The following is a 27836-nucleotide window of genomic DNA, read 5'->3' as shown; positions in this document are numbered from 1 at the left end:
TGCACATGTGGGCAATTTCTGATGCTGTAATTATCAATCACACCAACCAACCATTCTTTGGCAGCCCTCTATGCAAAACGCAGTTCCACCCATGGCTGAGCTCCCAGCCAGCAGTCTGTCCCGCTCTCTCTTGCCTTCCCCCTCAGGTTGCTGCACACTAATGCTGCTGTTTGCCCCTCACTACTGAAGAGCTGCAGGAATAATAAGCCTCACCGAATTACATGGGCATTGCATGACTGCTTGATTTACAGTACTTTGCATGCTGGAAGTGTGCTGACGTCAGAACAAGCGTAATAAGTTTGGCATTGAGGTCTGTTGGTTACTGTGGACAATGTGGCTCCCTCACAGAGTGATCTGCTGTATTTCCAGGTTGGACTTCGGGTGGCTGTGGCTGCATGTGAGGACATGTTGATGTGTGCATGCAAGACTGTATGTGTGAATGCATGTGTGTAAGTCACAAAGGGGTTAAAAGGAGGTGTTATGTGTGTGTGTATTTAGATAATTTGACCATAAACGGTTTTCACCAAAAAAAAAATGCACCATGGGACTTTCAGAACTTCAATTATCTTAAATTAGCTTTCACTTGGCTTGGCTAGTGGGTGTATTAAGGAGCAGTTATGGTACTACCTCAGACAGATCAGCCCTGTGCAGCCTCACCTTGCCCTGTTAACACAACACTGAGCCCTGGAGCACATCCTTTGCCTGACTGAGCCAGCTGGCTCTGACTTTGGTCTCTGCCTGTTTTCAGGAGGAAGATCTCAACTGTGTCCGAGAGCGCTGGTCAGAGGCACTGATAAAACGTCGGGAGTACCTTGATGAACAAATCAAGAAAATCATCAACAAACAAGGTGGGTCCTTGGTCCTGTGTTACACCTACCACTTGCTGAAGGACCTGAAGCATGACGGCTGTGTGTTGTCTGTAATTTTTGTTCTGTTGTGATGAAACCTTTCTCCGCATTTATGTAATTAGAGAAGTCAGAGGAGGATATTGAGCGTGAGGCTCGACTAGTGGAGCAGTGGGTGGGTCTGACTGAAGAGAGAAACGCAGTGCTGGTACCTGCACCTGGCAGTGGCATCCCTGGAGCTCCTGCAGACTGGTAAAACACCAACACACACTCATGCACGTGTCGGACTCGCTTCATTTGAAGCCCTTTTTTTTCCTTGGTTAATCATATTCAACCCCTTATAGGACCCCACCTGCAGGAGTGGAAGCTCACATCCCTGTACTCTTCCTAGATTTAAATGGTAAAGCAGACACGTCCTTTACATCAACTGATATTTCACGGTCTCCTTTCAGGCCTGAACAAACACTAACTGTCTTTCATGCCACCAGCGGATAATCTGACAGTGAATGAGCAGCTGACCGGCCCGCATGCTGCAGGCCATAACTCTATACTGCCCAAGGAGCATGGGAGCCAGTTCTTCTATCTGCCCATCATCAGGCACAGTGACGAGGAGGTAAGCAATGCATTTGATTTTTTTACTGCCTTCCTGTGGCCAAAAAGTGAACTCTGGGAAACATACAAATGCAGGACCACCATATCATCCTTTGCTTATAAAGCTAAGTGACACTGTGTAAAGTAAACGTAAAGCTTTGGGTTTTCCATTGCTTCTACTAGTTGTGTGCGTTGTGTATTTTTGTAAAAATACATGTCTGTTTCCCATCGACTCTTGATTTTACTACTTCATGCTTTTTTTTCTCAGATAATCACACACAGACGAGAGCACTTCAAGGCAACACGTTTTCTAGAATTATGTGCATAATTGAACAATTACATAGTCATGTAATTGTTCAGAATCATGCATTCTGATTTAAAAGAAAAGTCATCCCAATTTCTTAATTTTGTCTTTGATGTTCCGAAATTCTCATCCATGCCCTCGTAACCTCCAGACTCGACTACTGCAACAGCATCCTCTATGGTTCTCCCAACAAAATCCTCAATAAACTCCAATATGTTCAGAACTCTGCCGCTCGACTGCTCACTTCCACCCGCCGCTATGAACACATCACCCCGGTCCTTCAGGACCTCCACTGGCTCCCGGTCAAATACAGAATAGACTTCAAAATACTACTCACCACCTACAAAGCCCTAAACAACCTGGCCCCTCCCTACCTTTCAGACCTCCTCCCCCTCCACGCCCCAACCCGTTGCCTCAGGTCCGCCGGTGCAAACACTCTGAAGACCATCAGGACCAAGCGCCGGACCTGGGGTGACAGGGCCTTCTCAGCTGCTGCACCTCCCCTCTGGAACGCCCTCCCCATCCACATCCGTGAGGCTCCCTCCCTATCAAACATTCAAACAAGCCCTCAAAACCCACCTCTTCAAACTCTCCTTCACCTGCTAACCCCTGAATCCTACCCTCCTTTACATGACCCATTCAGCACAGCTTCTCCAGTCATTATTATTTTTTATTTTTTTTGTTTGTTCTGTTTGTCTCTGCCTTGTAAAGCGTCTTTGGGTATCTTGAAAAGCGCTATAGAAAATTGATATATTATTATTCTTATTATTATGTTGAGCAGCAGCTCTAACCATACAGTAATTACCGTACTCTTTACTGTGCATAAGTGTCATGAGATTGCAATTTTTCTACTCATTAGCCAACTGCTGCAAATCCAAAGCTACAGCCCAGCTACACGACTGTAATTCATGTTTTTGTATGTGCAGTCACAGCCGACTGGCACAGATTCCCTCTCTGCTACAGTAATACAACTCCTCCAATTCACCAGGTGTTGGCAGTGTGTTCATGGGACTCATCAATCCACGATTCTGTGCACCTCAACCGCATCACATCTCCTAACGAACGCATTTATCTGATCATCAAAGCCACTGTGCAGCTCAGCCACCCTGCATCCATGGAGCTGGTGCTCCGCAAGAGGATCGCTGTCAACATCTACAACAAACAGGTCAAAACAAGAGGGATCAGATTTAATCAGAGGGGGTCAGTGCACAGCAGAGGTGGTTGTTTGCAGCAATGGATTGTGTTTTGATGATCAGCATAGTTTTTGTTTCCTACAGAGTTTCACTCAGAGTCTCAAGAGAAGAATGTCCTTAAAGAACGCGCTTTATTCCTGTGGTGTGATTTATGAGATTGTTTCCAACATACCAAAGGTACAAGTTGTTCATTCTACCTCTATATCTAACAATGGCTGCTTTCAGAACGTGTGTGTATTGTCTACAGCCCTTTGTAAGTCTCTTCCCTTATCTTCCCAGGCCTCAGAGGAGCCAGAGGAAAGGGAAACCTTGGCCCTCATGGCTGCTCGTGCAGACAGCGAGGAGACTCAGGATGGAGAAACCTACATAGAGAAGTACACACGGGGAGTTCTGGAAGTGGAGAACATCCTTAGTCTGGAGAGGCTACGACAGGTATTTCACACTGTAGCTCACTGACCTACTGAAACACAAACAATCTGATTTGTTTGACATGTAAAGATGAACCTGTCTTGTTTTCTTTCCTAAAGGCTGTCGCAGTGAAGGAAGCAATCACTACTAAGGGACGACACCTAAGAAGGAGTATCAGCACACCAAATGTACAGCATGTAATGAAAACTTTACTCACTGCACTGCCCACAGAACCATATGGAAATAATTGTTATTAAATAATATGATGCCGATAACATGATGTCTCTTGCTCTTCAGTCTTCATGTAGTAAAACAGACCTGACTGGTTGTGAAGATGAAGACTGCAAGGTAAGTCAGGTGTGCTTTAACAATATGTTTATCACAAAACTCTGATGTTGGATTACAATGAACTAGTATTTGCTGCAATAGTCTTGTCAAAATGCATAGCTTTTCTCTGAGCTAAATGCTGCGTGTCGTAGTTGTCCCTTTGATTATGAAAATGACACGTTTTTTTGGGGAATATCTCCCACCATTACACTAAAGGTCTCCTCATGTAGAAGTTTAAGTCTTTTAGCTGTAAATTTACTTTTAATTCACAAAACTTCCCAATTTAACCTGTGTATTATTGTCTAGGGCCACTGTGATAATGTTGACAGTACCAACTGCAATCCCCCGGAGGGCTCGCTTTGTACCACACCCATCAAAAGCAAGGAGAATCCAGGTAAACTATGTGCAGCAGCTGCATTGTTTCTCGACTTGTGGTCAACATTTTTGTGTGTTGCCACAACATAACTGGGTTACCACTGGATGTTGCCACACAGGTTTGGTTCCAGAGAGCCCTACGTTTTTCAACTCCAGCCCCTTCAAAGTCCTCTCCCCTCAGCCGCCGAAATTCCTCAAGTCCCTGCTGCCTGTTAAAGAGGAGAACAAGGTGAAGAAAGTCCTGGAGGCCCGGCCGCTGCTGGGACAAGAGGTAAGGAGGATGAATTCACTATTTTTCAAGAGGGGAGTATTCATGTCTTTGTTTCTGTTGTGTTGTTCTCACATATCCTTGTTTTGTCAAACCCCATATTTTACATTTTGCCATGTCACTTATCAAATCGAGCTACATTTCCACAACATGATAAACTTTGACAAACATTGACAACAATTACTACTTGCCCAAAGCTGCTTGATGATTACATTTTGAAAATGGCTTTGCTGTTGTGTGACTGGCCAAAAGAACTGAATTGAAATGAAAGAGCCTGACTCACAGGAGCATGACTTCAACTGGGGAGAGCCACAGTGCTGAATTAGACAAAGCTAAGTCTTGTGTCTGATTTTGTTTGTGATATTGGATTCTGATAGTTTGTGGCTGTTTCAACCATTTAAACTAACCTTACATATTTGTTTTCATCCGTGCTTGAAGTGGACATAAAGAGGCGCAGGTACTTTACAAATCAGTCCATGTTAGGGATGCTGTGGTTGAGAGACAGAGGTTTCTAGCTAGCAGCAAATGGTTCAGTTAGCAGCAGGATTATAGTGTATGACTGCAGTTTAACATAAATAGCTGCAGTCCGGATAAAAAATGATCTTCTATATGATATTAAAATATAGCAATATCTTAGATGTTTGCTATGGGCTATACTAGTGTGTGGATATGGGACAACAGGGGTCAAGAGCCTGCAAATATATATCACAAGAAGTTGTGGCCCAGTAAAAAGTACAGTTTCTTCGGACACTTCAAGCACAGTTTTTTGTGAAGTATCAAACTGCATGGCACTAACTGTGTAACTGGCCTGCCCAGCTCCATGCATGCTTTGTGTGTGTGAAGTGTTGTTCTGACCCATCCGCAGAGCATGCGCTCATGTGTGGACAGCCCTGCACTGCTCCCCCCTCCCTGCCCCTGGCGCCGGCCCAGGGCAGGCAGCGAGGGCCACTGCAAGCCTTCCACCTCCACCTCCACCACTCCCACCAGCAGACAGCTCAGCCACACACTGCCACACACTGCTGTAAGTGCTACACACACCAGCTCACACTGCTCCGAGGGTTACTCTAAGAGTTTCACACACACACACACACATACACACTGATGTGACACACGCTCACACTGTTGTCAGTATCGCACGTAGACGCATACACACTGCTACACTTTGCTTTAACGTTTACACGTGAACACCTTTTCAACCATTCTCTGTGCTGGTGACGGTACATATGAAGGGCTAGGATTTAGGATGAGGTTCAAATACTTTTTGAAATATTACGAGTTCCCTAGCAACAAACATCCTTTGTTTACAAGTTCCAACAGTAAATATATAAAGAATACAGTTAAACATTGATTCCTTGCTCATCTGATTTTGGTCTTTTTTTTTTTTTTTTTAGCACAGAATCAAATCAAAGTATTTCACCTTGTAGTGCCACTCTTTAGTCTTGTCTAGCATTGATGACGAAACCCCTCCTGCTCCATACAATAGACTTGCTGCATTGTGTCCACATACATTTATCATGATAGAGAGAAGAGGAAATAATTGCTGCCTCAGAAATCGCATGTTAAGCACTACATACTCAATATGTGTACGATTGTTCAGCATGTGTGAATAAACAGTAATATGTATCTTTTCAGATGCACTGAACTGTAATTACCATTTCACTTCCTGAGAGCCTCCTTACCGATTGGAGACGTGTAACCCTTGCCAACCTGTGCCAACTTCATGCAACCAAACGACGAGTTGTGAGCTGAACTAATTTAAAAACTATAGCAGACCGATCAAAGTGAAATCCTGTACTCCTGTAAATTTGCTTTGAAGCATTATTGACGTTACAGAGCTGTCCGCCATTGTCTATTAGGAATGTTGTTGTCACTTCAGCATTGCATTGTGGGATATCGATGCCAGCATGTTGATGCAAAAACAAATCTCACATACTGTTTTTGCATACTAAATAGTATATCAGTATAGAATTTCAGACGCGACCAACATTTTGTGCAAAATAGAAAGAGACAACTGTGATCTTTTTTCTTCACCAATGAGGACATTGTCCTAATTATGTTAATATTTAGGTTTCAAAATAAGTGTTGTCAAGATAATATTATACAAGTTTTTACAATACGAGATAATTATACTCCTTATTATCATTGTTTTAATATTTACTCTGTTACTTTGGAGCGCCCATCCTTTGTATGTCCCTCACATTATGTTATATACCTCTCTTAACCCCAACCGCCCCAGTGCCTTGAGACCAGTGTTTTACAGTATGTTGTATAATTTGTGGTAGGGGTTTCTGCAGTGTTTAAAAAGTGGTAATATAGTCCTGTACAGCCTCACATTGCACAGTGTAAACCCGCACATGAGTACAATGGTACAGTAGCAAACACCTTAGAGCGAAGTTCAGAAAACATGAAAATGTGCCACATTATTCATACACTATGTTCATGTTCCATTATCACATTTTTCGGCATTTTTCATTCTCCCCATTCACTTTAAAACAAGTGTTTATATAATGCTAATGCTCCATACAGGCTTTGTCTAACATAATGTCTGGAGTGATGTATCTTTTGTCCTAATGCTGTTGTTTTGATCAACAGGACTCTGAGGACGAGGAGGCGTATGTGGACATGACTCAGGACCACAGCAGCTTCCAGTCTTACGTCCCAGAGGACTTTGCAAACTTTGAGATCTACAACGCCAGTCTGGAGAACCAGGAGGGGCTTTTATCCTCTCGGTCTGACTTAAAGGGAAGCCGATGTGGGAGTGGAGAAAGAGAGGTGCCTCGAAGCCCCACGGCCAGCAGTTGCACTAGTGGCTACTTTTCACACAGCGCCTCCAACGCGACACTGTCTGACATGCCTTTCAGTGCCAGTGAGAGTTCTGACCACCTCAGCTGCACCTCCAGAGACCCCCACGACCCTCTCGGCAGCCCTGCGGGGAGGGCCTGCACGCAAACCAAAAGTGTTTCTGCAGGGAGTGACACCCAGCTGCCTCTCCTCTCAGCAGGCAGGGTTGAGGAGGTGCTCATTCATCCTGCCAGCCAGGAGTTCACTGACTTTAAAGGGGCTGATGATAGTATTGGAGACCGTGATTTAGCACATTTTACAGGTGGATGGGAGCAGGAGGTTTTGGACAATGAAACATGTGACACTGGCAATGAACACTCCTCTGATGTCTCTGGTGTTATCAACACATCTGTTACTGGAGACAATTCAACTGCTACATGCACATTTCCAAATAATGCAGGCCCTGTTTGTGAAGCTGTGTCCTGCCCTAACTCACCTGTAGTTTGCACTTCAGACAGAGTCACAATATCTGTGCCTGACATAGTACCAGCTCCATCTACAGCAGCACAATCCCCAATCGCACCTTTATCTACAGCCCCAGCCTCTGCCCCGAGTCTGCGAGCAGGAGGAGAACCTCCAATCGAGGAGCCGGCCCAGGGAGATCTGCCCCACGGGAGTCCCTGTCCCAGCCCAAACCCCAGCAGCGCAGAGCCTTCAGGAGATTCCAGTGGCGATGAGAGCACCCCTGTAGCTCAGCTTCCTGACTGGATGGCACCAGGGGAGCAGGTGTGGGTGGGGAAGCGGAGAGGAACAGTCCACTATGTCGGAGGGGTGGAGTTCGCTAAGGGGATCTGGATTGGTGTGAAGCTTGACATGGCAGTGGGTAAGGCCTTTTCTAAATTTTGTCAAACCGCCCCCAACTTTTTGTTGGTAGAGCCTGGCAAATACAGAAGTAGAAATGGTGTCGTCATCACATAGTGTGTCCACCAGAGAGCACCACTTAGAACATATGTTGGTCACAATTCTCCAATACCAAAATGTATAGGGAACCTTATAAAAAACACATCATAAAAAAATCATAGCAACCAAAATATCAGACTTGTTTCACCCTCGCATACAGACCAGCTAAACCCATAATGGGGCCAAATGACTGTGGTCAACCAATTCCCAGGTGTCACCCTCAAAAGTCCAGTAGTGCTCAGTCAGATTTTGTTCCTGTTGTATGAGATGTCCAACATGTGATATAGTATAAAGGTTTTACCATTATTCTACATATCTGTAATGATTGATCTTCCTACAGGTAAGCACAACGGGACTGTCCAGGGCAGAGTGTACTTCCGCTGTCCCCCAGGTCACGGTGTATTTGTGAAGCCATCTCGTCTCACCAGAGGACCGCCCTGCATGGACACAGAACCCCAGACTCTGATCAGATAGGACCCAAAGAAGGACCTGCTTTCTGAGGAAAGGCATGGACCCGAGGGTGCTCCTCAGATCCAGTGCCTATGGGTGAACCCCAGGCTGACTTCAGCGCGGCTCCTCTCCTTGTAATGGAGATGCTGGTGTATTCTGTGGGCTTGTCTGCTTTCCTAAAGCATATCTGACCTCTGCATTTAATGAAGGTAAATTCTAATTACTGTTCACTGAAAATTCACTATGCACATATCTGAGTTTTCTATACGGGGATATTTTTGATAGAGAACTTAAATATTACCCAAATACATTTTCTTACATTGGTATCTGAACATTATAAATAATATTTTTGTAAGACAATGCATCCTCCCTGAGGCTCATGTTGGAGTAATCTGGGAGATGAAAGTTAAGAATGTACTACTGTTTATAAACATTGATATTTACATCAATATGATCTGTCAGGGGTAACCAAAGAACTACGGTTCCATATCTGCTGTTATGAGTAATATGTTATTTTTCTAATGCGTATATGTGGAGTTAAACACTATATAGCGATGTGTCCAAGTAAAGCTTAGTGCCATATCTCTAGGAGTGATGCCACATACCCTGAACAGAGGACAAATCTACTAAACCTGAGTTGCTTTCAGCGTTTGACTGAAGTTGTATCATGTTAAATTATCCTGTTGAAGTACTGTAACACTGTGGAGGAAATAATCCCCATCCAGCATGAGACTCTTGCTGTTTGAATGCTTGCACTGGAAAGGATTCTTGGAGAGTTCGCCGACTGTCTTCCATATTTGACTGATGAGATGTTTTCTAACGTAAGTGACTGAAAGAAACACGTGTCATCATTTTCATCGGGGGAACACAGCAGCTGGGCTTTGCTCAAGGCCTGGATGTAGTGATGCCTTAAAGCCCTGTTTCCATAAAGGCAGGCACATAAACCCCAGACTGCTCAATGAACTCCATAACAAGCTCACTGAGTTTTAAACTAACTAACTGTATGGACCTGAAACCTGTGTATGTATATTATGACGCCCAGAGGCATTCAAAATGCCACCCAGTCTTGCGGACTGTCTGAATATCTGTTTAATTCATTGTCTATCTGCATTTTATATGTAAGCTGATATATAACACTACATGTAAAAGAAGGTACTCAATAATGCTTTTTTTTAAAAGAAGGATTGGATGAATGGGTGATCGAACTTCTATTTTTATGGAAGTGGTGAACGTGGAACTGACGAGTTATATGCCCGAGCTGTAATTTCAAGAAAATGAAAGAAACCCAGGACCTTACTTTAAAGAAGAGAACAACGCTGCTCTCCCTCATAAGGAGTTGTAAATAGAAATGTGTGTTGAACATAGTATTTACACTATTATAATGTACAGAATTGTATTTATAATGTATCACAAACTGTTTCAATTGGTACAAAATGTTCCAGAATAGAACATTTACAATCATCAAACTGTGTTGTCTCTTCATTGTTTCTCATTCAAGCTCACCGTGTTTGCATGTTTTTAGTGGGTTTTGTCTGTCTCACCGACAAACATGTTTCCAGGACATAAGTAATTACTCTTAATCTAAATGCAATAATATTCATTCATAGTCATTTCAAATGTATTTTCTTTTTGAATGTACTCTAATCTCATGTTTCAAGTACAGGTTTTTTTTCTCGTCCTTTCTGTGCCTGATGTAAAGGTTAACAAGACAAACATGTAAACATGTTGGCTCCTGTAAATAATGTAGGCTGCCCCATGCATGAGAAGTAACACTATTTGTAAAGCCTGTTATTGTTTCAATACTTGACCCGCTATTAGTAGTGCCAATCAAACTCTGCCAAAACACATGGTCCTTCCAAGTTGCCTCATAATTAGGCCACTGCTGCACAAGATGTCACATTTGAGGTAACTTAATTATAGTGCCCTCATGGGGTCAACTGGTGTATTTTTTCAAAACTTGTTCTACATTACAAAAATGAATATTCATGGATCAGCGCTGGGTGGACAACTGTACTGCTTGGACAGGATCAAATTAATGGTTTTTAAGGGGGTCGGGGGCTTGCACTGAGGGGCTTTTGTGAGTTCTGTATTGTAAAATCCTGATTTAGGCCTGGTAGTGAGGAGAACACTCTGTGGATGCCATGCTTTTACACTGAATGTTCAAAAGAAAAGTAGCCTACGCATGCACCTCACAACGCAGATCCATCTAGTTTCAAAGCCGAAAAGTCTTCCTCAAGCTTGCTTTGATCAATATCTTTTGTCTCTGACTGCGACCAAATGTATTCGTTTTTTTCTTTACTTATTTTAGTGTGTCCATGCCACTCTTTCAGCAGCTGTGCGCCAGCAGGCAGCCTGAGAGCACAGGGTGGTGGTCTGGATCTGGGTGGAGTTAAGTAGGCTATCTGTGTCACACACTGACAACTGGGAACCCTCCCGCACCAAAGTAACAGGTGTCCTCCTCCTTCAGAGCCACAGTCACATCACCGGGGGGCTGCCTGTCCACGCCGCAGACTCTCTCCCTCAACTGATCTGAACGCTGTTCTCTACTTGATCTGATCCTACTACTTCCAGGAAATCGCTTTAACACAGAGCTACAAATGATGCACTCGGCACAGAAAGACACCACGTTCACCAAGATCTTTGTGGGAGGTCTTCCTTATCACACCACGGACTCGAGTCTCAGGAAATATTTCGAGGTGTTTGGAGACATCGATGAGGCTGTTGTCATCACCGATCGGCAGACGGGGAAATCCAGAGGTTATGGATTTGTAAGTAAAAACCTAGTTCTGAGTTGCCTTTTTTTTTTTTTTTTTTTTTTTTTTTTTTTTTTTTTTAAAGTTGCTTGCACACGTGCACAGTCGGGGATACGGTCGATTGATCCAGTGTCGGCACCTGTAGGCTGAAAGATTGTAGTGCTTCCTGTTCTGCGTGACAGCCAGGTTAGAAATAGGAAATGTGTAGCTCTCACCGCAGTACAATATGACCAGACTCCTCTCGATGGACCTTGTAAACAAATGATCTATAATTTGTAAGTGCTACCTTATCACTGTGACCAAGAAATCTCCATGAGGTCAATGGAAAATGTGCTGTTTCTTCCAGGTTACCATGGCAGACCGGGCCTCTGCTGACCGAGCCTGCAAGGACCCCAACCCCATAATAGATGGCAGGAAAGCCAATGTGAACCTGGCCTACCTGGGGGCCAAGCCGAGGGTCATACAGCCAGGTGAGGGACTGGACTACAGCTTTGTTTCCCAACTTCAAGATAATCAAGGTGGCATACAAAGACAGTATTTTTCTCTTGTAAATGATTGGCAATCTTGCAAAGGATCACTGAAAATGATCTTCACTGTAATAGAAAAGTGTCAGTTCTTCAAACGAAACTATAACAACTGTCTGTTTTCATTGTAGGATTTGCATTTGGCATGCCTCAGATCCATCCAGCATTCATCCAAAGGCCTTACGGGTATGTTAAGCTGCAAAAATTACATTTCCTTCACAAAATACGTCTGTCTGAAAGTAAGGAAATCTGCTATTTTCTTTTATGATCTTATATAAAGTGTTTTTATTGTTGTAAAAACGTAATTTATCATTGCCTCCACCTATTAAATCCTGAATGAGGACGTGTGAATGTGTGCTCCACTGCTTGGTGTTGACTGTTAATTAAGGAAGTAAACATTTTCCCAGCCAATACAGGACTTGACTTCATGTTGTCTATCTCTCTCTGATCTGACAGGGTCGGTAACGGTTAAAATAGCTGATGAAGGGACATGATGGTTTGAGGAATAGCTGAGTCTGCATTGGGCAGAGCGCTAAAGTGTTACCTGTATACTCTGACATACACAAACGAACTGAAATGGTGACTAGATGCATGGAAGTCTTCTGTTTTTTTTTCCCAGTTTTCCATAGTACATAGATTGGTGTGTGCCTTGTTTTCAGTATGATGTGGTGTTCAGCTTAACTGTGTGCTCATTTCTACTTGCAGTGGGGAAGGTGGGGGGGGGGGAAGGAGGTTTTTGTGCAGACTTTGTGAGTTTTGATAGGGAGATCTGCAACGGGGTGTTGCTTCTTTTCCCTTTTTAATAATTGATTTGTGCTTTAGCCTGTGATTTATTTTATTTTCTCAGTTTCTTGTTAACATTACGTTGATCGTGTTTTGTTGTCAGAGGGGGGCTGATGATCATTCACAGAGTGTTAATTTCAAATTCCATCCCCCGCAACAAAACAAACACTCGCTTGCATGTGGGAGTTTATTTTTCTGTTTCCTTACCCATTATGCTGTGTTTTTTTTGTTCTTTTATTAACACATTGCTTCCACTTGTAGTGTATATCTACAGGTACAGATTACTGAGTATACTTTTTCTTTTGTATTTTTCTCACCACTCCAGCGGTTGTCATTAAACACACAAACACAAGTAGTGTTATGACCACAGGAAAGAACAGAAGAATATGTTTAATTACCCCCATTTGGTACTTTATTAGCATAGCTCAAGTTATAGTAACTTAATCGAAAATGTCAAAACTTCAAATAATAGCTGGATCACTGTCTGTTTAAACAATTTGTAGATCTTAACTAACTTTTGATGTGATAATGGATTTGTTATTTAGCTTTGCAGTAAACTCAAATGTTCACTGCACTATAGGTTGGAGACAGAGATCTTAGTAGGTCTCTTAGGCAACAGCTGTTGGCTACAGTGATCTCCACGGCCTCTCAAATTCAGATGGAAAATGGGAGTCACTCAGCAGCGCTGTTAATAATGTATGGCACAGACAGGGCCGCTCGGCTGTGGACAACAGGTGGGCCGAGCCATGTGCCCATGAAGCCTTTTGGTTATGTGCTGGGGATTACTCATGTGTCCTGGTGATTTACAAAGCACCTTTATTTAGCGCTCGACGTGCAGTACCAAAAAATGTTCCTCCCATCTCTTTCAATAGAGGTGGCTTAAGGCAGCTGTGCCCTTTAGTTATAATATATATATATATAGTTGATAATAAAACAAGGTCATATCACAAATAAAGGGAACCAGCATGTTGGTTCCTGTCTTGTCAAGTTGAAAACTCTACATGTTATTATTCTATTTATCACGTTTAATACAATAATTGTAACGTTTTCTGTGATCATTATGCAGCTATAGTACAAAACGGTTAGCTCTTGGTTACAGCAGTGGCTCTAGCGTCCCACTTTGTGACAAGAGCACCGCTTTGTGATTGGCCAGGACACCTCCAGTCTGGTAATAAAGACGTAAATTCAGGATAGTCACTGAGACAGTAGAGAGTCAGCGGCGGCCATGACAGCCGACGAGTGCCCTGCCATGTGTCACTGAAGGAGATCAGCTTGTCCTTTAGAGATGACAAGGGGAGCAAAAATAGCATGCTTCCAGCCTCCCTTGTCAGTCAAGTTGCCGTGTGTATGTTTGTGTGGGGGTGTATGTCTGCGAGAGGGGGAGGGGAAGCTTGTCTATGGCCAGATATAACAGTTTCACACCTGCTCCTCTGTATATTACAGAGGGTGACTTTAACACAACTTTAAAGTGGGGGCCATATTTACCCAGATACCCAGGCTTGTATTCATCCATTTATACCCTGCCTGGTCTATATACAGAATATTGCCCTTCTAATGGAGAGCTCCCTTCTAATCTCGTCTTTCACCTTTTTGAAATAGTAAAATTAATTTATTTTTCAAGCAAATAAACACAACAGGGCCTCGGCAAAAGCTAATACAACCAAGCACCCACTTGATTAGATACAACACTGTATCATTAATTCAGCAGCTAATTTGCAGTTTATTCCATTTTCAGGAGGCTCTATTAACATGTGTGGGCATGCCTGTATGTGTGGTGTTGGTGTGACCGTATGTGGACAGAATAGTGTCCACTCCTCTTCCTGATATGTTGTGGTGTTGTGCGATAAGCTCGCATTTTTGTCAAATACTGTTTTCGGTGGAACATTGGGTGCAGAGCTGGGCTGTGTCTTCTTTTAATGCCTTATCGTGTTTCAGATTCAGGTGCTTTTTGATATTAAAAGCTGCGCTTGTGTTTCTTTGTGGTTTTGCTGCTTCCTTAACTTTTTCATTTCTAGGTAGGGTTTTCAGTTGTTATTGAATGGATTTGCTGTGTTCTGAGGACTGGATTGACGTTTTTGAGGCGCCTGCTTTTCAGTTTTCCAGAATTTAGTTTCAGCATAGGAAAAACGACTTGAATGAATTGCTTTTGACCCTGTGTGTCTTTGTGTCCTACAGAGTCCCTGCACACTACGTCTACCCTCAGGCCTTTGTCCAACCCAGCATGATGATGTCTCACGTACAACCTTCTGCTGCTACAGCAACAGCTGCTGCTGCCACTTCCCCATACCTTGACTATACTGGAGCAGCGTATGCCCAGTACTCTGCAGCTGCCACCGCTGCTGCCGCTGCTGCTGCATATGAGCAGTATCCATACGCAGCCTCACCAGCACCAACAAGCTACATGACTACAGCAGGGTATGGATACACTGTCCAGCAGCCACTTGCCGCTGCTGCCACCCCAGGAGCTGCCGCTGCTGCTGCCGCCTTCAGCCAGTACCAACCTCAGCAGCTCCAGACAGATCGCATGCAGTAAAACCATGAAAATGACCGTAAAGGGGGAAAGCAGGGGAGGTCCGGAAGTTATGAGGGGGAAGATTGTAGGGGCTGAATGATGGTTGTCACAGCCAGGTTTTAACTTGGCAGTCCTTCTACCAAAGAGCCTGACGAAAATCAGCAGAAATGTGGAGAGAAGTGAGGGATTACTGTATATTTTATTCGAGGGACATCAGTATTTTGTCACTGTTGAACATGTTTGAATATTTAATATTTATTCAGCAGGAAAATATTTAATGTTAACTGAAGTAGACTCACTCAACCATTGCTGTATTTTCTATATATGTAGCAGTGGAATTTGTATACAATTTCCAATTTTCACGTCTTATGATCAGGTTTCTTCCCCACTTTGAAAACAAACCAAAACACTTGCGTACATATGAAAACAGATTGTTAGGTCATTATGCAGTGTTCAGTATTTCGTAGTTTTGGACCAGCATTTTGTTTGGTAAAGCTATGCAGACATTGATATAGAAGCTAGCGTTTCGTTAGGATTGTTCTCCTTTTTTAATAATCGTTTGGAGTGAGATAGATTAGACACTGTCAACTAGTTTCCTTAAAAATATATTTTCATGATACTTTGTCAGACAAAATGTCAGCTGAAGCTGGTAAAAGCACTCTATTTTCTTCTCCTTAAATTGCACCTCAAGTAAACTCAGCATAAGGGAAGAAACATTGTTGAATGTGAATCTTTCATTTTGACAAAATGTTTCATAATGTGCCTTTTAAATTATGCTATTTATGTATTTATTTTGGAGCCTTACAGTAATGAACCCTTTATTTTGTGTTCATGTGTTGGTATGAAGCCTACTAAAGAACATGTCCACATGTGCTGCTGCATAATGATCAAGAGCATGTGATGGATGTTTGAAGTTGGCTTAACAAAGTGATACACTGTGTATAAAGAACAAAAGATGAGTGGAAAGGTAGCAATAAGTCCAATGCATTTTCTATTGATCTAATGTCTCAAAAAGATTCTTAATTCTTAAATGTCCCTTTTTATACTTGACCAGTTTGATAAAGGACAGCGTGAGAACTGTTAACTTTTTTTATTTTTTACATTTGATGTCATTAGACATTAAATGTTTTCTAATGCAAGGACATCACCTGTTTCACCTTGCATTTTATAATGCATAACTCAAAATAATGCAAACATTTAATATGTGAAATAAAAAGAAATTTACCTTCAACTCTTTTATTCTTCTGTGTTCTGTGAAATATTGTTTTTGCTCATAGCCCATCATTTCTTTGATGAAATCATGTTATGATGGTCTCAGTTGTGGAGGAAGAATATGTAACACATGGCCAAATAATGCATTTATAGATCTAAACAATTGCCTTTAGCAGTTAAGAGTAGTCATTAGTAACACTAGAATGTAAACCATTATTTGTTGTTCATATAATCTGTTTGACTTTTATTGACATCTCTCAGGAAGAAATAGTCAAATATGTGACTAATTCCAAGATAGAAACCACCCAAGAAACCCAATAGGCAAGATATGGATAAGGGAAGACCTGTGTCACTAACTAATAATGGATTACACGTTTTTAGGAAATTGGTGTACAATTTAAACACTGCTGCAGAATTTGATGCTTGCCTCTGTTTACATTGTAAATCAACTTGGATTTTGCGTAACATGAATCCGGTCTGCTGTGACTCCAAAATAGTAAGAAGGTGAAGTCCCTCTCCCCACATTACAAGTAGTTGAAAAGAAGCTGTTTGCCATATTCCTTCATGCTGAAATGAAATAAATCAAAAACCTCAAAATAACCTAAAGTAGTGGAGATGTTTTCAATATTTCTAGAGTCACAAATTCTGATAAATGATGTTTAAAAATAAATTGATACTGCGCTTTATTGGCTCTTCTGTGGTTGAGCAGACCCAAACAACTGAAATGCAAACTCGGCCTATGGTTGTTTGAGATCACACAGTCCATTCCCTGTTTTGTTCACCTGTTTACAATCCTTCACTAGTCCAACAATTTATGTGTCATAAGACAAATGAAAATAAAAGCTGTTTTGTGACACACTCTGATTGCCCTCTCAGGTCATTTTACTATAACTGTGGTGGCCTCCTGACACCTGCTGGTTCATGCCAGGCACTTTTTATTGCCAAGCATTATGCAGTTAAGCAGTGGAGGAAGACGTTTCCACTCATGTAAAAGTAGCAATACCACTACATATAAATACAGGTAAAAGTCATGCATTCAGCATTTTATTTGAACAAAAGTACTAAGTATTAGCATCAAAATACACTTTAAGTACCAAAACTAGAAAATACTCATTATGCAGAGTAACCCATTTTTGAAGTATAGCACAGTATATGTTATGAGATGATAATCGTTGATGCATTAACATATAAGTATCACTTCAATATTGCAGAGAAGATGGGGCTAATTTCAACAAGGCCTTTAGCTATATATGCCACTGTAGGGTAGCTTAATCTATGATAATAACCATAGATTAACCATAATAACCAGTAACTAAATTCGTATAAATGTAGTGGAGTATAAAGTAGGCTACATTATTTTACTCTCAAATGTAGTGGAATTGAAGCATAAAGTTGCAAATATTGGAAATACTCAAGTAAAGCAAAAGCACCTCAGAGTTGCACTTAATTGCAGTTATTCAGTAAATGTACCTAAATAATTTCCACCACTGCAGCTGAGGTATTGTCCTTCCTTCAACTCTCCTCTTTCAGATAACAGAATTTTTTCTTCACTATCGTTTGGCGCATTTCGAGCAGATGGACGTCACAGACACTGTTTCCGTGCTGCATTCAAATAATATCGTAATTATCGTAATCTAAGGGCTCATCTGAACATCCATGTCGTAAATACGACTTGAAAACTCTGACTTTTCGGAAAGATCCAACGTAGTTGCCGCAATAATACGGAAATGTCTGAAAACCAAGCAAACATGGCTGTCTTACGTTGGCTAAATATGTCGCTCAATGTACTGAAACCCGCATTAAGTGGAGTAAGGTTTTTTCCCACTGCCTTCCTGTTTCCCTTGTCTACCGATCATCCCGTATGTCCTGAACGCGACATCCGCATCGTGGGGGCGGAGAGGTAACAGCAGTTTACTGGCAGTCAGGGTGAAGAAAAAGAAACCCAAGTGGGCTAGAACCTACGGAATAAATACCACAAATAATTTAGGAGGGGCTCTTCTGGGATTAAAACGTTGACTGCGAGCAATGTGAGTAGTTTTGAAAGACTTAAACTACCCCAACTTTGTTGGTCTTCGTTGCCTCTGTGTTCCAACCGTCCGTACTGCCTAACGTTATTGTTTGGTGAAAAACATGGCCATCTTGTGTTGAAGGATTTAACAAAAAACATATGAACTCGTTCTTTGTGATAGTTATCAGTTATCTCTGTGCCCACCCACCCTATAATGAAGTTCTGTAACGTAGGCTGAACGACTTCTTACAATTGTGGCCTAACGTAACGTTATATTTAGGAAACGGGGAGAAACTCCGAGGAAACTCGGGCAAATTTAATATATTTGAGTCGTTATTAAACCTGGAGTCAAAACCTTCGTGTAACCCTCAATTTAGCTTCGATGTTAGTGGTGGAGCACACCGTTTGCTCGACGCATGTAAACAGTTGTTTAAATTAAGCTGTCGATGGTTATCAATTATGACATATATCGGAAGAGACCAGTGTCACGTGACTTCTGTGACGTTACTGTGGACTCCATCACTCTGAGCGTCCGTCAACCGCTATCATTTAAACAGTACTGTCTATTAACTGCATGACCTTTCCCTTGACTTATTTTTTATTTTATACTTTTCCATCTGTCAAAAAAATCCAACACAGCAGCGGGTCTGTGCTTCTGATCTAAGCCAGAGATGACCACCGAGAAGACTGCATACGCTCCCATAGAGGGGTTTCCCACTCCACCCTCGTTTCCCGGGCAGACAGCGTTTCCTGTCACATTTGACATGAATATGCCAGGCCCAAACATGTTTGGAGCCCCTGCTCCTAGTGGTTTCATGGCTCTTGGTGGTCAACCTGCTCCTAGTGGTTTCCTGGCTCCTGGTGGTCAACCTGCTCCTGGTGGTTTCCCTGCTCCTGGTGGTTTCCTTGCTCCTGGTGGTCTACCTGCTCCTGGTGGTTTCCCTGCTCCTGGTGGTTTCTCTGCTCCTGGTGGTCTACCTGCTGCTGCTGGTGGTTTTCCTGCTCCTGGTGGTCTCCCTTTCCCTCCACCGACTGCTTTTGGAAAGGGTGTTCCTGGAGCTTTCGGAACGGCCAACCCCTCCTCCTCACCATATTCTCCACCAGGCCAGGGCTTCAATGGCAACTTCAGCGGTTAGTATGTCTAACATTGTTGCACATATATGTAAATATCTATATTTGTAATTATACATGAACATTCATAGTGTAATTTAATCAATTTGATGTTTCTGGCTGGTACCGTTGCAGATGATGTTTACCATGGCGAGGAGGACCCACCACCCTTTCATGAGAACCAAGACTTTGATTTTGGATTAGATAACAAGAGCATAAGAAGAGCCTTCATTCGAAAGGTAAGGAGCTAGTGTGGGAATGCGGCTCGGAGTATGAGGCCATCACAGGCTGCGTTGCAAATCACTGAGCAGGATTGTATTTGCATTGTATTTTTTTTAAAATATTATTATATTTATTTATTTATTCTTATCAATACAATTAAGTACTTTATTTTCTGAGATATATTTTCTACCAAATTTAATGTAAATCAAGTTTCTGACCTGCTGACTAACAAAGAAACACAACCTAAAACATAACCTCCTTTTTAAAAATGAATCATGTACTTTGTTAGAAATATTATCTGTGACCTGCTGCCCAATAATCCGCTCTTCCCTCCAGGTGTTCTTGGTGTTGACCGCTCAGCTGATGGTGACGTTTGCCTTTGTGGCTGTTTTCACCTTCGTGGATCAAGTCAAGGGTTTTGTCTTGGTGAACACCTGGACCTACTTCGTGTCATACGCCATATTCTTTGTGTCAGTTTGTGTGATCAGCTGCTGTGGAAGCGTTCGCCGAAGACATCCATGGAACCTTGTTGCGTTAGTAAGTCTGCTCAGTTTTTTTCTTCTTTTTCAAAATAAAAGATGGAGAGGGGAGGAGGTACAACCCAGGAAGTACTGTGTTAGCTTATCTGGACTATTGAATTGTAGGCCTTCTGATTTATGAATCATGCAACTGTTTTGGAAAAACAACAATGTGTTCTGATGTGGTACAGTTTTAAAAAGCTTACAATACAATATAAGACCCATTCTTAGATTCAGATTGAGCCTCACAAATCACTATTTCATGACGACAAAATGAAATGCCATTTCCTATTTTATGCCATGAAACTGCACTCCACTCAAATGTCCAATATTGCTGATGTATTTGTGTTTCTTGTTCTCAGTCGGTCCTGACTCTCAGCATGTCCTACATGGTGGGAATGATCGCCAGCTTCCATGACACTGACACAGTGGTCATGGCAGTGGGTATCACAGCAGTCGTGTGCTTCACCGTGGTCATCTTCTCCCTGCAGGTTTGTATCAGTCAGTCCTGGCCTCTTTGTATGCATGTAATGTACATTGATCATACTCTAATGTGAGCTTCATGTCTTTCTTGGCCTCCTCCAACAGACCAAATACGACTTCACTTCCTGTTACGGTGTGCTTTTCGTCTGTCTGATTGTCCTGATCATCTTCGGCATCCTCTGCATCTTCATCCGTGACAGGATTCTGCACATTGTGTATGCTGGACTGGGAGCTTTGCTCTTCACCTGTGTAAGTACTTTAGTTTGCCATTTTGAGCACAGCTCACAGCATTGAAACATTTAAAGAAAGTTCAACAGCAAGTTTTCTTTCCAGAAACTGTGTCCCATTAATCTGGAAATTTAACAAAACATGCTTTCAACACTCTTCATTTCAACTACTTTCTATCGAAGAAAAGTGTTTTTAGCCAAAGACAAATATTTGACCCATTGTGAATGTCTTCTGTTACAGTTCTTGGCGGTGGACACACAAATGCTGCTTGGCAACAAGGAACTGTCCCTGAGTCCAGAAGAATATGTCTTTGCGGCTCTCAACCTGTACACAGACATCATCAACATCTTTCTCTACCTTCTCGCCATCATTGGGAGAGCAAGGGGGGGCTAAGCAGTAGGAAAGGCAGAGAGAAATTCTGACAGGAAATTGCTTTGAGTTAAAGTCTAGAAGTGAGTTACCATTTATTTTCGTTTTGTCTTGTAGTGTGCACTGATCACATAGTTTGAGAATATTTGGCTTCACCCAGTGTAAATGTTTTTTTTTTTTTTTAAATAATATATATATATATATAGACTGTCTACATTGTAGTTTGGGGGTTTATTAAAGTTTTATCAGGTATTTGACGTGTTGTACAAAACTTTATTTGCATTTAGAAATCTTATGCCAGATGAAATTCTTAAACAGCAAAAAGATTTAACACAAAATGTTCCCAGAGCTTTCAACTGCGTCACACATTCTTCATTGTCAGACACAGACGTTGCACTTGTCGTCCATTGCACTTCAGGACTTCACGGCCAGGTTGGCTACTTTAGTGCATGAAGAACGTATTATGTGGTTAATACAACTCTGGAAGAAGGTAGTAAGTGGAACTTGAGTTGGGATCATTTTATAAAACCACTATTTCCAGGATCAAGATTAAACTTTCCTGAAGTGTTGAAAGCCCAAAACAAAGATAGTAATCAGACCCTGGGTTCTTTGTCAAACTACTATGTGTCCAACATGAAATAACACTTAATGCTATGTATAAAGTTATTTTTTAAACCTGATCTCTGTTTTTGGAGTGAAAAAAATCAAAAACAAATCCTCCGAGCACTCTGATCTGTTGTGATTTGAAATACGATTGATAATGTTAATGATTGTTGTCATTTGAAATACGATTCTTGTCAGCCACCAGAAAGTTTTCGGAGTTTAGTGTCTTAGCTGTGTAACTGGGAGCCTTAAAATGGACATAGAGCAAACCGTTGATGCCTTGGAGCTGGTGCTGGTGCTGAAGATAAATGAAGAACTCAGCCAGCTAAAGGATCAGTTTGAGAAGATGTTAATTATAAGCAAGGAAATCGGAGACCTGTTGGACGGGATGCTGAGCTCCATCACTGACACTCTGGAGGAAGTAACAGGTATTTAATGTGTTTGTCTTTGCCACTAGATGGCAGCTATAGGGTGCAGCTCAAAGTTGTCAGAGCAGTGGCAAGATTATTAGAATATTAAATTGAAAAACACAACTGTTGACCTTATTGGGCCGAGGAATTCAAATCGTCCACTCACATTAAGGGTCTGCAAAATGTTTGTGTGAAATTGTTAATATAGGCATTGCCTTATTGTACATTCTGATTACCTGTCTTTAGTCATGTATGTTACTATAATTCTATGTCCTGCTGTGAATGTTTGTGCTTGTGTGTGTATTCTATGTCTTCGTATTCTAGGTGCAGCTCCCTGGGCACCTGGATGAAGGTGTGGGTTTGAGCGCCTCCTTGCTCGGCCCTCGCTCTCTCTCACCGTCCTGGCACCAGACCATGGTCTTCAGTTGGATTTGCACATTACGTTTGTTTCGTTTCCTGTAATAAACTGTCACCCTTGGTTTTTGGATCTAACTTGGTGTTGTGTCCCTCCTTATGTTGCGACTTCCGAGCCGGTCGTAACATGTATCTTTACATATCAGTAATCATTTCATAATAATTGTAAGTTACAAAGTGCTTCGCACAAAGCAGCAAATTAAAATCAAGTAATCAAATGTGGAACTGAAAAGTAACACTAGATCAGAATGAAATACATTATTCACAGTAATATATGATAAAAAGAGAATTCAAGTAAAATCAGGAAATCAAATACTCAGGATAATTTCTCTTATGATTTATTTATTTAATGAGGATAAAACAAGTATGTACAGTCTTGAGCTGGTCAAAACATTTTAGATTGAGACAAGTGAAAAGGCCGTTGTACTAATCAGAGTGTGAGGAGGTAGAAGCATATATGGTTTCTGTGTCAACCTCCTCATCCATGGATTCAGAAGAAGTGTCCCCAGTCTCTTCTGCTTGTGTGGGCTGATAATCAGGATCCTCAATTAGGTCATCGTCATCAACAGGGTATTAAAAAGACAGGAAATCCATTAAATCTAATCGATTGAAGACAGTAAAAAGGTATATATCAAATATACTTTATGATATAAATTACAATAAAAGAGGGGAATAAAACGGAATAGAGGCATCAATTAGAAGTTGCATTATTTTGACTATGATAGTAAGTCATAAGTATGAGATAGTAAGTCGAAATTATGAGATAGTATCTCATTATTATGAGATGCTATGTCATTATTTTGACATAGTATCTCATTATAATGACTTACAGGATCTTAATTTTTTTCCTCACAGTGGCGGAAATGGGCTTCCAGACATTCAAACTGTCCAGAAGTCACTGCATACTTATCTGGCAGTATTAGAATCAAAACGTGCCTCTCGCTCGGTGACAGTAAGCTTACTAACCTGTAACAAGTCGTCTCAGGTGAGGTCACGTACCAGACACCGCCGTTGGGGCGTGGCTTAATAAAGCTTGTGTGATGAGCCGCAGAGAGCAGAGTGGGTTTACTATCAAGGGAACTACGTAACCTCACTAAAGATTTTGTTTTAACGTTGGGAAATGATGATTTCCTTTTAACACGTGACAACCTAATAAATTAATGTAGAAAAATACATAAATAGGTGTGTTGCTCGCAGTACGTTTTCATCAGACGGACTGTCCCAGTTTCCGTGCTAAGGTAAGGTATCTAGGCTGTTAGCCGAGTGTTTTAAGCTAGCTAAAGTTACGCAACGAGACAGGTTACATCTTTCATTTGTGATACCTACATTTCGTAGACTAACGTTATATTAAGCATGTATTAAATGTAAGGTGTCCTAGCCATGTGCTATAATGATACAGCAACGTCCTACAGGTATACACACACACACACGGTTATGTAGATAGGAAATTCTTCCTGAACCGTTTTCCAAGTGAAACTGTTAGCATAGCTTACCTATACACAGGCGACCCGAGTACCATAGCTGAGAGCCATCTACCTCTATGAGTGTCTATGACAGTCTATGGTGTCGACTGACGAGGCATCACTTGACAATAAATCACTACAATTGATGGGAGCCTGCATTGAATGGGGACTTTGTGTGTATAAACGGAGCCCAAAGTCTGCAATGGTAGTGAACGTCAAAGGGCAAATCCACACTAAAACAACGTTAACGTTATGGTCACTGTAAAGGGAATAGTGTCCAGACTCCTTGAAATGATGTCATTATATCACACGTTAATATATTTGATTTGAGATATTATTTCCAAAATTAAAATGTCGGTGTTAATGCTGACACACCCGATGACGTCAGACTGTAATTCATCTGTAAATACTCACAAAGGTGTGGTGTTCAGACAGGCTCATAATGCCCGTGGTTAGCAACACCACAGATGGTGACACCTGTATTATTATGGGCTGTTTGCACCGTGTTTTTCCTCTTTGCCTCCCTAAAAGATGCATTGCACGAGAGTGCAGTAAACTGGTCTGACTGCATCTGACTGTATTGCATGTCAGTGCAGCTGTCCATTGATTCCCTACAACTGCATGTACGGACATGAAGTCAATGTGAGAAGGCATTTATTCCTGAGTACACACAGTGTAAATGTTAATATGGGTTGTAAGAATAGAGCCATGTCATAACATTGTCATTTCTTTCCCCTGTCCACTAGTGTCCACTGGAGCCCATGAGAGAGACTTGGCACTGGAATGATGCTAAAACGGGAATGAGGCTAGAACGCAAGTCCCGATGTTGCTCATCCTGATTGTTGCTTAGAAAAGGAGCAAAGGCATGGCCCTGCAGGTATCTCCATTTCCTAATGGGTTTGTTGCAGGCATCCATGCTGTGGGGTGGGCATTCATCCTGCCTTGCTTCTGGTTTCTTGATCGCCTCGTTGCTTTGTGCAAGTCCACCACCCCGGAGCGAACCCAGCGATTCGAACAGGGATGCCACCTCCACCCCCTCAAGGTCTTCTTCGGCTTCATTATCTTCTTCATTCTTTTTCTCGCAACAGCCCCTTTGGGCTTCCTGGGATTTATGCTCTGGGCACCTCTCGAGGCTTGCCGCAGGCCCTTTTACTACCATAGAGAGGCGCCATCCTCACCAGAGAAGGAGACACACAGGGGCTTTGAGCTGGTAGGAAAGGCATCATTTGGATTTGCCACAGCCAACCTATGTCTGTTGCCTGACAGCCTGGCTCGTTTCAACAACCTGGGGCATACCCAGCACAGGGCGGCTGTCATTGGTCAGCACATTGTGCAGGGTGTGTGTCGACCCCATATCCGCATCTTTGTTGACTCCCCCAGCAGCTGTGGGACTCTCAGCCCCTCCAACAGCATGCTTCCCACCGTTAACTCATCTTCATATGGGGCTACTGATAAACATGCACAGCCCCCGGAGAGCCATCATTCCGATTCAGCTGAAGTGCATGTTTCAATCCCAAAGTCCAATAGTCACGTCGTCTGTGTGCCCTGTGATGACACAGAAGAGCCCTCGACTGACTCACCTTCTCCCCTTTTATATACCAATCGCAACTCCAACCAGCAGGGCCGAGCAGGTCACCGGAGTGCTCCCCGAGCTTTGCTCTCCCAGGGTCTCCGCCAACAGGACGATGTGCCCTGGGAAGTGTCGCCATTGTTTCCAGCCAATGTGGACATACTGTGTCTAGAAGAGGTGTTTGATAAGAGGGCGGCCCAGAAGCTCACCCAAGCATTGAAACCCGTGTTTGGACACATACTGTATGACGTTGGCGTGTATGCCTGCCAGCCACCATGCAGGTGTTCCTCTTTCAAGTTCTTCAACAGTGGCCTGTTCTTAGCCAGCCGGTTCCTCGTGCTTGAGGCCCAGTACCACTGCTTTCCCAACAGCCGTGGGGAAGACGCACTAGCTGCCAAGGGCCTCCTGTCTGCTAAGGTGCCTTGCTTAATATCATGTATCAAGCCTCTATCAGTTAATGCAGTTGTCATTTTTTTTGAGTTGCAGAATCCATATTAATCCCTCATGCTTTTGTCACAGTATGAACACAGTGGAAATAGATGTAATGCTTGTTTTTTTTTTTTTTTTTAGGTGCTAATCGGGCAGAATCAGAAACAGAAGAAAGTGGTTGGCTATTTTAACTGCACACATCTTCACGCACCAGAGGGCAAGTTTAATTTTCTGATTTAGACTCAAAGTTTGGTATTTTGTAGATCGGATGGTCTGTGATGGCTGGTGTGTGTTTGCTTTAATCAGGGGAAGGGGAAATTCGCTGTGAGCAGTTAAACCTGGTTACCAAGTGGATTGGGGATTTTCAAGCTGCCAACAAACTGCCCGACGAGGACGTTGCTTTTGATGTGCTCTGTGGAGATTTCAACTTTGACAACTGCTCACCTGGTGTGTCTCTGACAATTTTCTTTTTCTTTTTTTTACTGATAACCCAAAATGTTTTTGTTTGTTGTATTTATACATGTTTGTCTGTTTGTCTAGATGACGCCCTGGAACAGCATCACTGTCTGTTTGAGGAATATAGAGATCCTTGCAGGGCAGGGCCTGGAAAAGAGAAGCCCTGGGTCATTGGTGTGTACCATTTTTAAACTATTAGACTACAGCAAATACTACATACAAGACAAATACTGACAAATCATTTGGTATTTCATTGGTTTGCATCTAAAGGTACTCTGCTGGAGCAGCCCACGTTGTATGAAGATGACATAAACACCCCAGAAAATCTACAAAGGTACACTCCTTTCCATTTTCTCAAACCTCTGCACAGCACAACTACCATGACATGACCAGAACTCCTCACTCACTGTTTATTCACTGAAGCTGATCTCCGTCTTCTCTGTGTATCTGTGTAGAACTTTGGAGACAGAGGATCTGAGAAAGCAGTATGTCTCCCCTCCTGTTCCTGCAGAAGACTGCCCCTTGGATTACCCTGAGACTGGCCAGCCGTGGATCGGACGTCGGATCGACTACATCTTGTACCGCGAAAACTCCGTTTCAAAGCACTGCCGAACAGTATGTGTCCTTGTGTGTTTTTACTCTTTCCTCTACCGAGTCTTCTCCATTTTCTCCATTGCTTCTGTCTCTTTGAAGTTGCAAGTTACTTTGAGATGCCACAAATAATTCATGAAAAATGTGCATATGGCAAAACTATTGACAGTTAGTACTTGTCTTCTATAACAGCAGGTTATCCCCTAGTAAACAGCATAAAGCATCATAGACAACATGCACTCTCTTTGTGTCCATCCAGGAAGTTGAAGAGGTTTCCTTCATAACCACGCTGGCTGGCCTTACGGACCATATTCCTGTGGGCTTAAGACTGAATGTTGTTATGGACTCTGCTGATTAATGGCGACGACGTTGAAGGCAGCATCGCGTACAAACAAAGGGAACAAAATATACAAAAATGGTTGTTATGATCCATACTATTACAACAATGCTTTACTTGAATCTGTGGTTTATATGACAATGTGCTGACCAGTTTAATTATGCCTCAGGTGAAATTAATATGGATTTATTGAAACTATATAATGTTTACAATTTTATATGTAATGTCCAGTTAAGGGCAGAGGTATTGATTTTGTATAAGAAGTTATTTTTAGGATTTTTCATTCCAATATTTTTCCTACAGAAATAAATGTAAATAATTAATTTCACACCGTGTCTC

At 42.2% G+C, this 27836-nt stretch overlaps 4 protein-coding genes across 16 annotated transcripts in view; all 4 read left to right on the top strand.

The window, feature by feature from the left end:
- The window catches only part of kif13a (kinesin family member 13A), a 37896-nt gene extending 27991 nt beyond the window's left edge, over nucleotides 1-9905 (top strand). For 3 of the 7 annotated variants that reach the window (XM_031852632.1, XM_031852631.1, XM_031852629.1), the window contains 14 exons: nucleotides 749-848; nucleotides 971-1097; nucleotides 1190-1245; nucleotides 1334-1458; nucleotides 2729-2905; nucleotides 3018-3110; nucleotides 3213-3365; nucleotides 3461-3538; nucleotides 3639-3689; nucleotides 3975-4062; nucleotides 4163-4314; nucleotides 5177-5332; nucleotides 6904-7975; nucleotides 8393-9905. In XM_031852632.1, coding sequence (XP_031708492.1) covers nucleotides 749-848; nucleotides 971-1097; nucleotides 1190-1245; nucleotides 1334-1458; nucleotides 2729-2905; nucleotides 3018-3110; nucleotides 3213-3365; nucleotides 3461-3538; nucleotides 3639-3689; nucleotides 3975-4062; nucleotides 4163-4314; nucleotides 5177-5332; nucleotides 6904-7975; nucleotides 8393-8526 — 2562 coding nt within the window. In that variant the 3' untranslated portion in view covers nucleotides 8527-9905. The other 4 variants (XM_031852630.1, XM_031852633.1, XM_031852634.1 and 1 more) reach the window with 4 other exon arrangements.
- Nucleotides 9906-10676: 771 nt separating this feature from the next.
- On the top strand, nucleotides 10677-16294 carry rbm24b (RNA binding motif protein 24b). Of its 3 annotated transcripts, none has more exons than XM_031852636.1 (4): nucleotides 10677-11270; nucleotides 11602-11773; nucleotides 11911-11965; nucleotides 14738-16294. In XM_031852636.1, the coding sequence occupies exons 1-4, from the start codon at nucleotides 11100-11102 to the stop codon at nucleotides 15093-15095; spliced, it is 756 nt and encodes a 251-aa protein (XP_031708496.1). In that variant the 5' UTR covers nucleotides 10677-11099; the 3' UTR covers nucleotides 15096-16294. The 3 variants fall into 3 exon arrangements, with proteins under 3 accessions (XP_031708496.1, XP_031708497.1, XP_031708498.1); XM_031852637.1 differs by having other exon boundaries at nucleotides 10699-11270; nucleotides 11602-11725; XM_031852638.1 differs by lacking the exon at nucleotides 10677-11270 and adding an exon at nucleotides 11453-11530.
- Nucleotides 16295-18155: 1861 nt separating this feature from the next.
- Nucleotides 18156-22729, top strand: grinab (glutamate receptor, ionotropic, N-methyl D-aspartate-associated protein 1b (glutamate binding)). 3 transcript variants are annotated; one of them, XR_004212960.1, is made up of 8 exons: nucleotides 18156-18313; nucleotides 18937-19425; nucleotides 19540-19643; nucleotides 19963-20163; nucleotides 20507-20635; nucleotides 20733-20876; nucleotides 21096-22255; nucleotides 22562-22729. XR_004212960.1 is itself a non-coding variant. In XM_031852474.1 (7 exons), exons 2-7 carry the CDS (start codon nucleotides 18966-18968, stop codon nucleotides 21246-21248), a joined length of 1191 nt encoding a protein of 396 aa, XP_031708334.1. In that variant the 5' UTR covers nucleotides 18156-18313; nucleotides 18934-18965; the 3' UTR covers nucleotides 21249-22729. The 3 variants fall into 3 exon arrangements, 1 of the variants encoding a protein (XP_031708334.1); XR_004212959.1 differs by having other exon boundaries at nucleotides 18934-19425; XM_031852474.1 differs by having other exon boundaries at nucleotides 18934-19425; nucleotides 21096-22729.
- A 948-nt stretch (nucleotides 22730-23677) lies between these two features.
- smpd5 (sphingomyelin phosphodiesterase 5) lies at nucleotides 23678-27825 on the top strand. 3 transcript variants are annotated; one of them, XM_031853585.1, is made up of 8 exons: nucleotides 23678-23889; nucleotides 24861-26101; nucleotides 26255-26330; nucleotides 26420-26560; nucleotides 26654-26743; nucleotides 26840-26903; nucleotides 27025-27184; nucleotides 27420-27825. In XM_031853585.1, the coding sequence occupies exons 2-8, from the start codon at nucleotides 24980-24982 to the stop codon at nucleotides 27516-27518; spliced, it is 1752 nt and encodes a 583-aa protein (XP_031709445.1). In that variant the 5' UTR covers nucleotides 23678-23889; nucleotides 24861-24979; the 3' UTR covers nucleotides 27519-27825. The 3 variants fall into 3 exon arrangements, with proteins under 3 accessions (XP_031709445.1, XP_031709443.1, XP_031709444.1); XM_031853583.1 differs by lacking the exon at nucleotides 27420-27825 and having other exon boundaries at nucleotides 27025-27409; XM_031853584.1 differs by lacking the exon at nucleotides 27420-27825 and having other exon boundaries at nucleotides 23678-26101; nucleotides 27025-27409.
- Nucleotides 27826-27836: the final 11 nt, after the last annotated feature.

This window comes from Anarrhichthys ocellatus, unplaced genomic scaffold (assembly GCF_004355925.1).
Source record: "Anarrhichthys ocellatus isolate YVR2014 unplaced genomic scaffold, GSC_Weel_1.0 scaffold13, whole genome shotgun sequence".
Lineage (NCBI taxonomy): Eukaryota > Metazoa > Chordata > Actinopteri > Perciformes > Anarhichadidae > Anarrhichthys > Anarrhichthys ocellatus.
The sequence above is the reverse complement of the archived record's forward strand: the minus strand, read 5'-3'. Positions and strand labels throughout refer to the sequence as shown.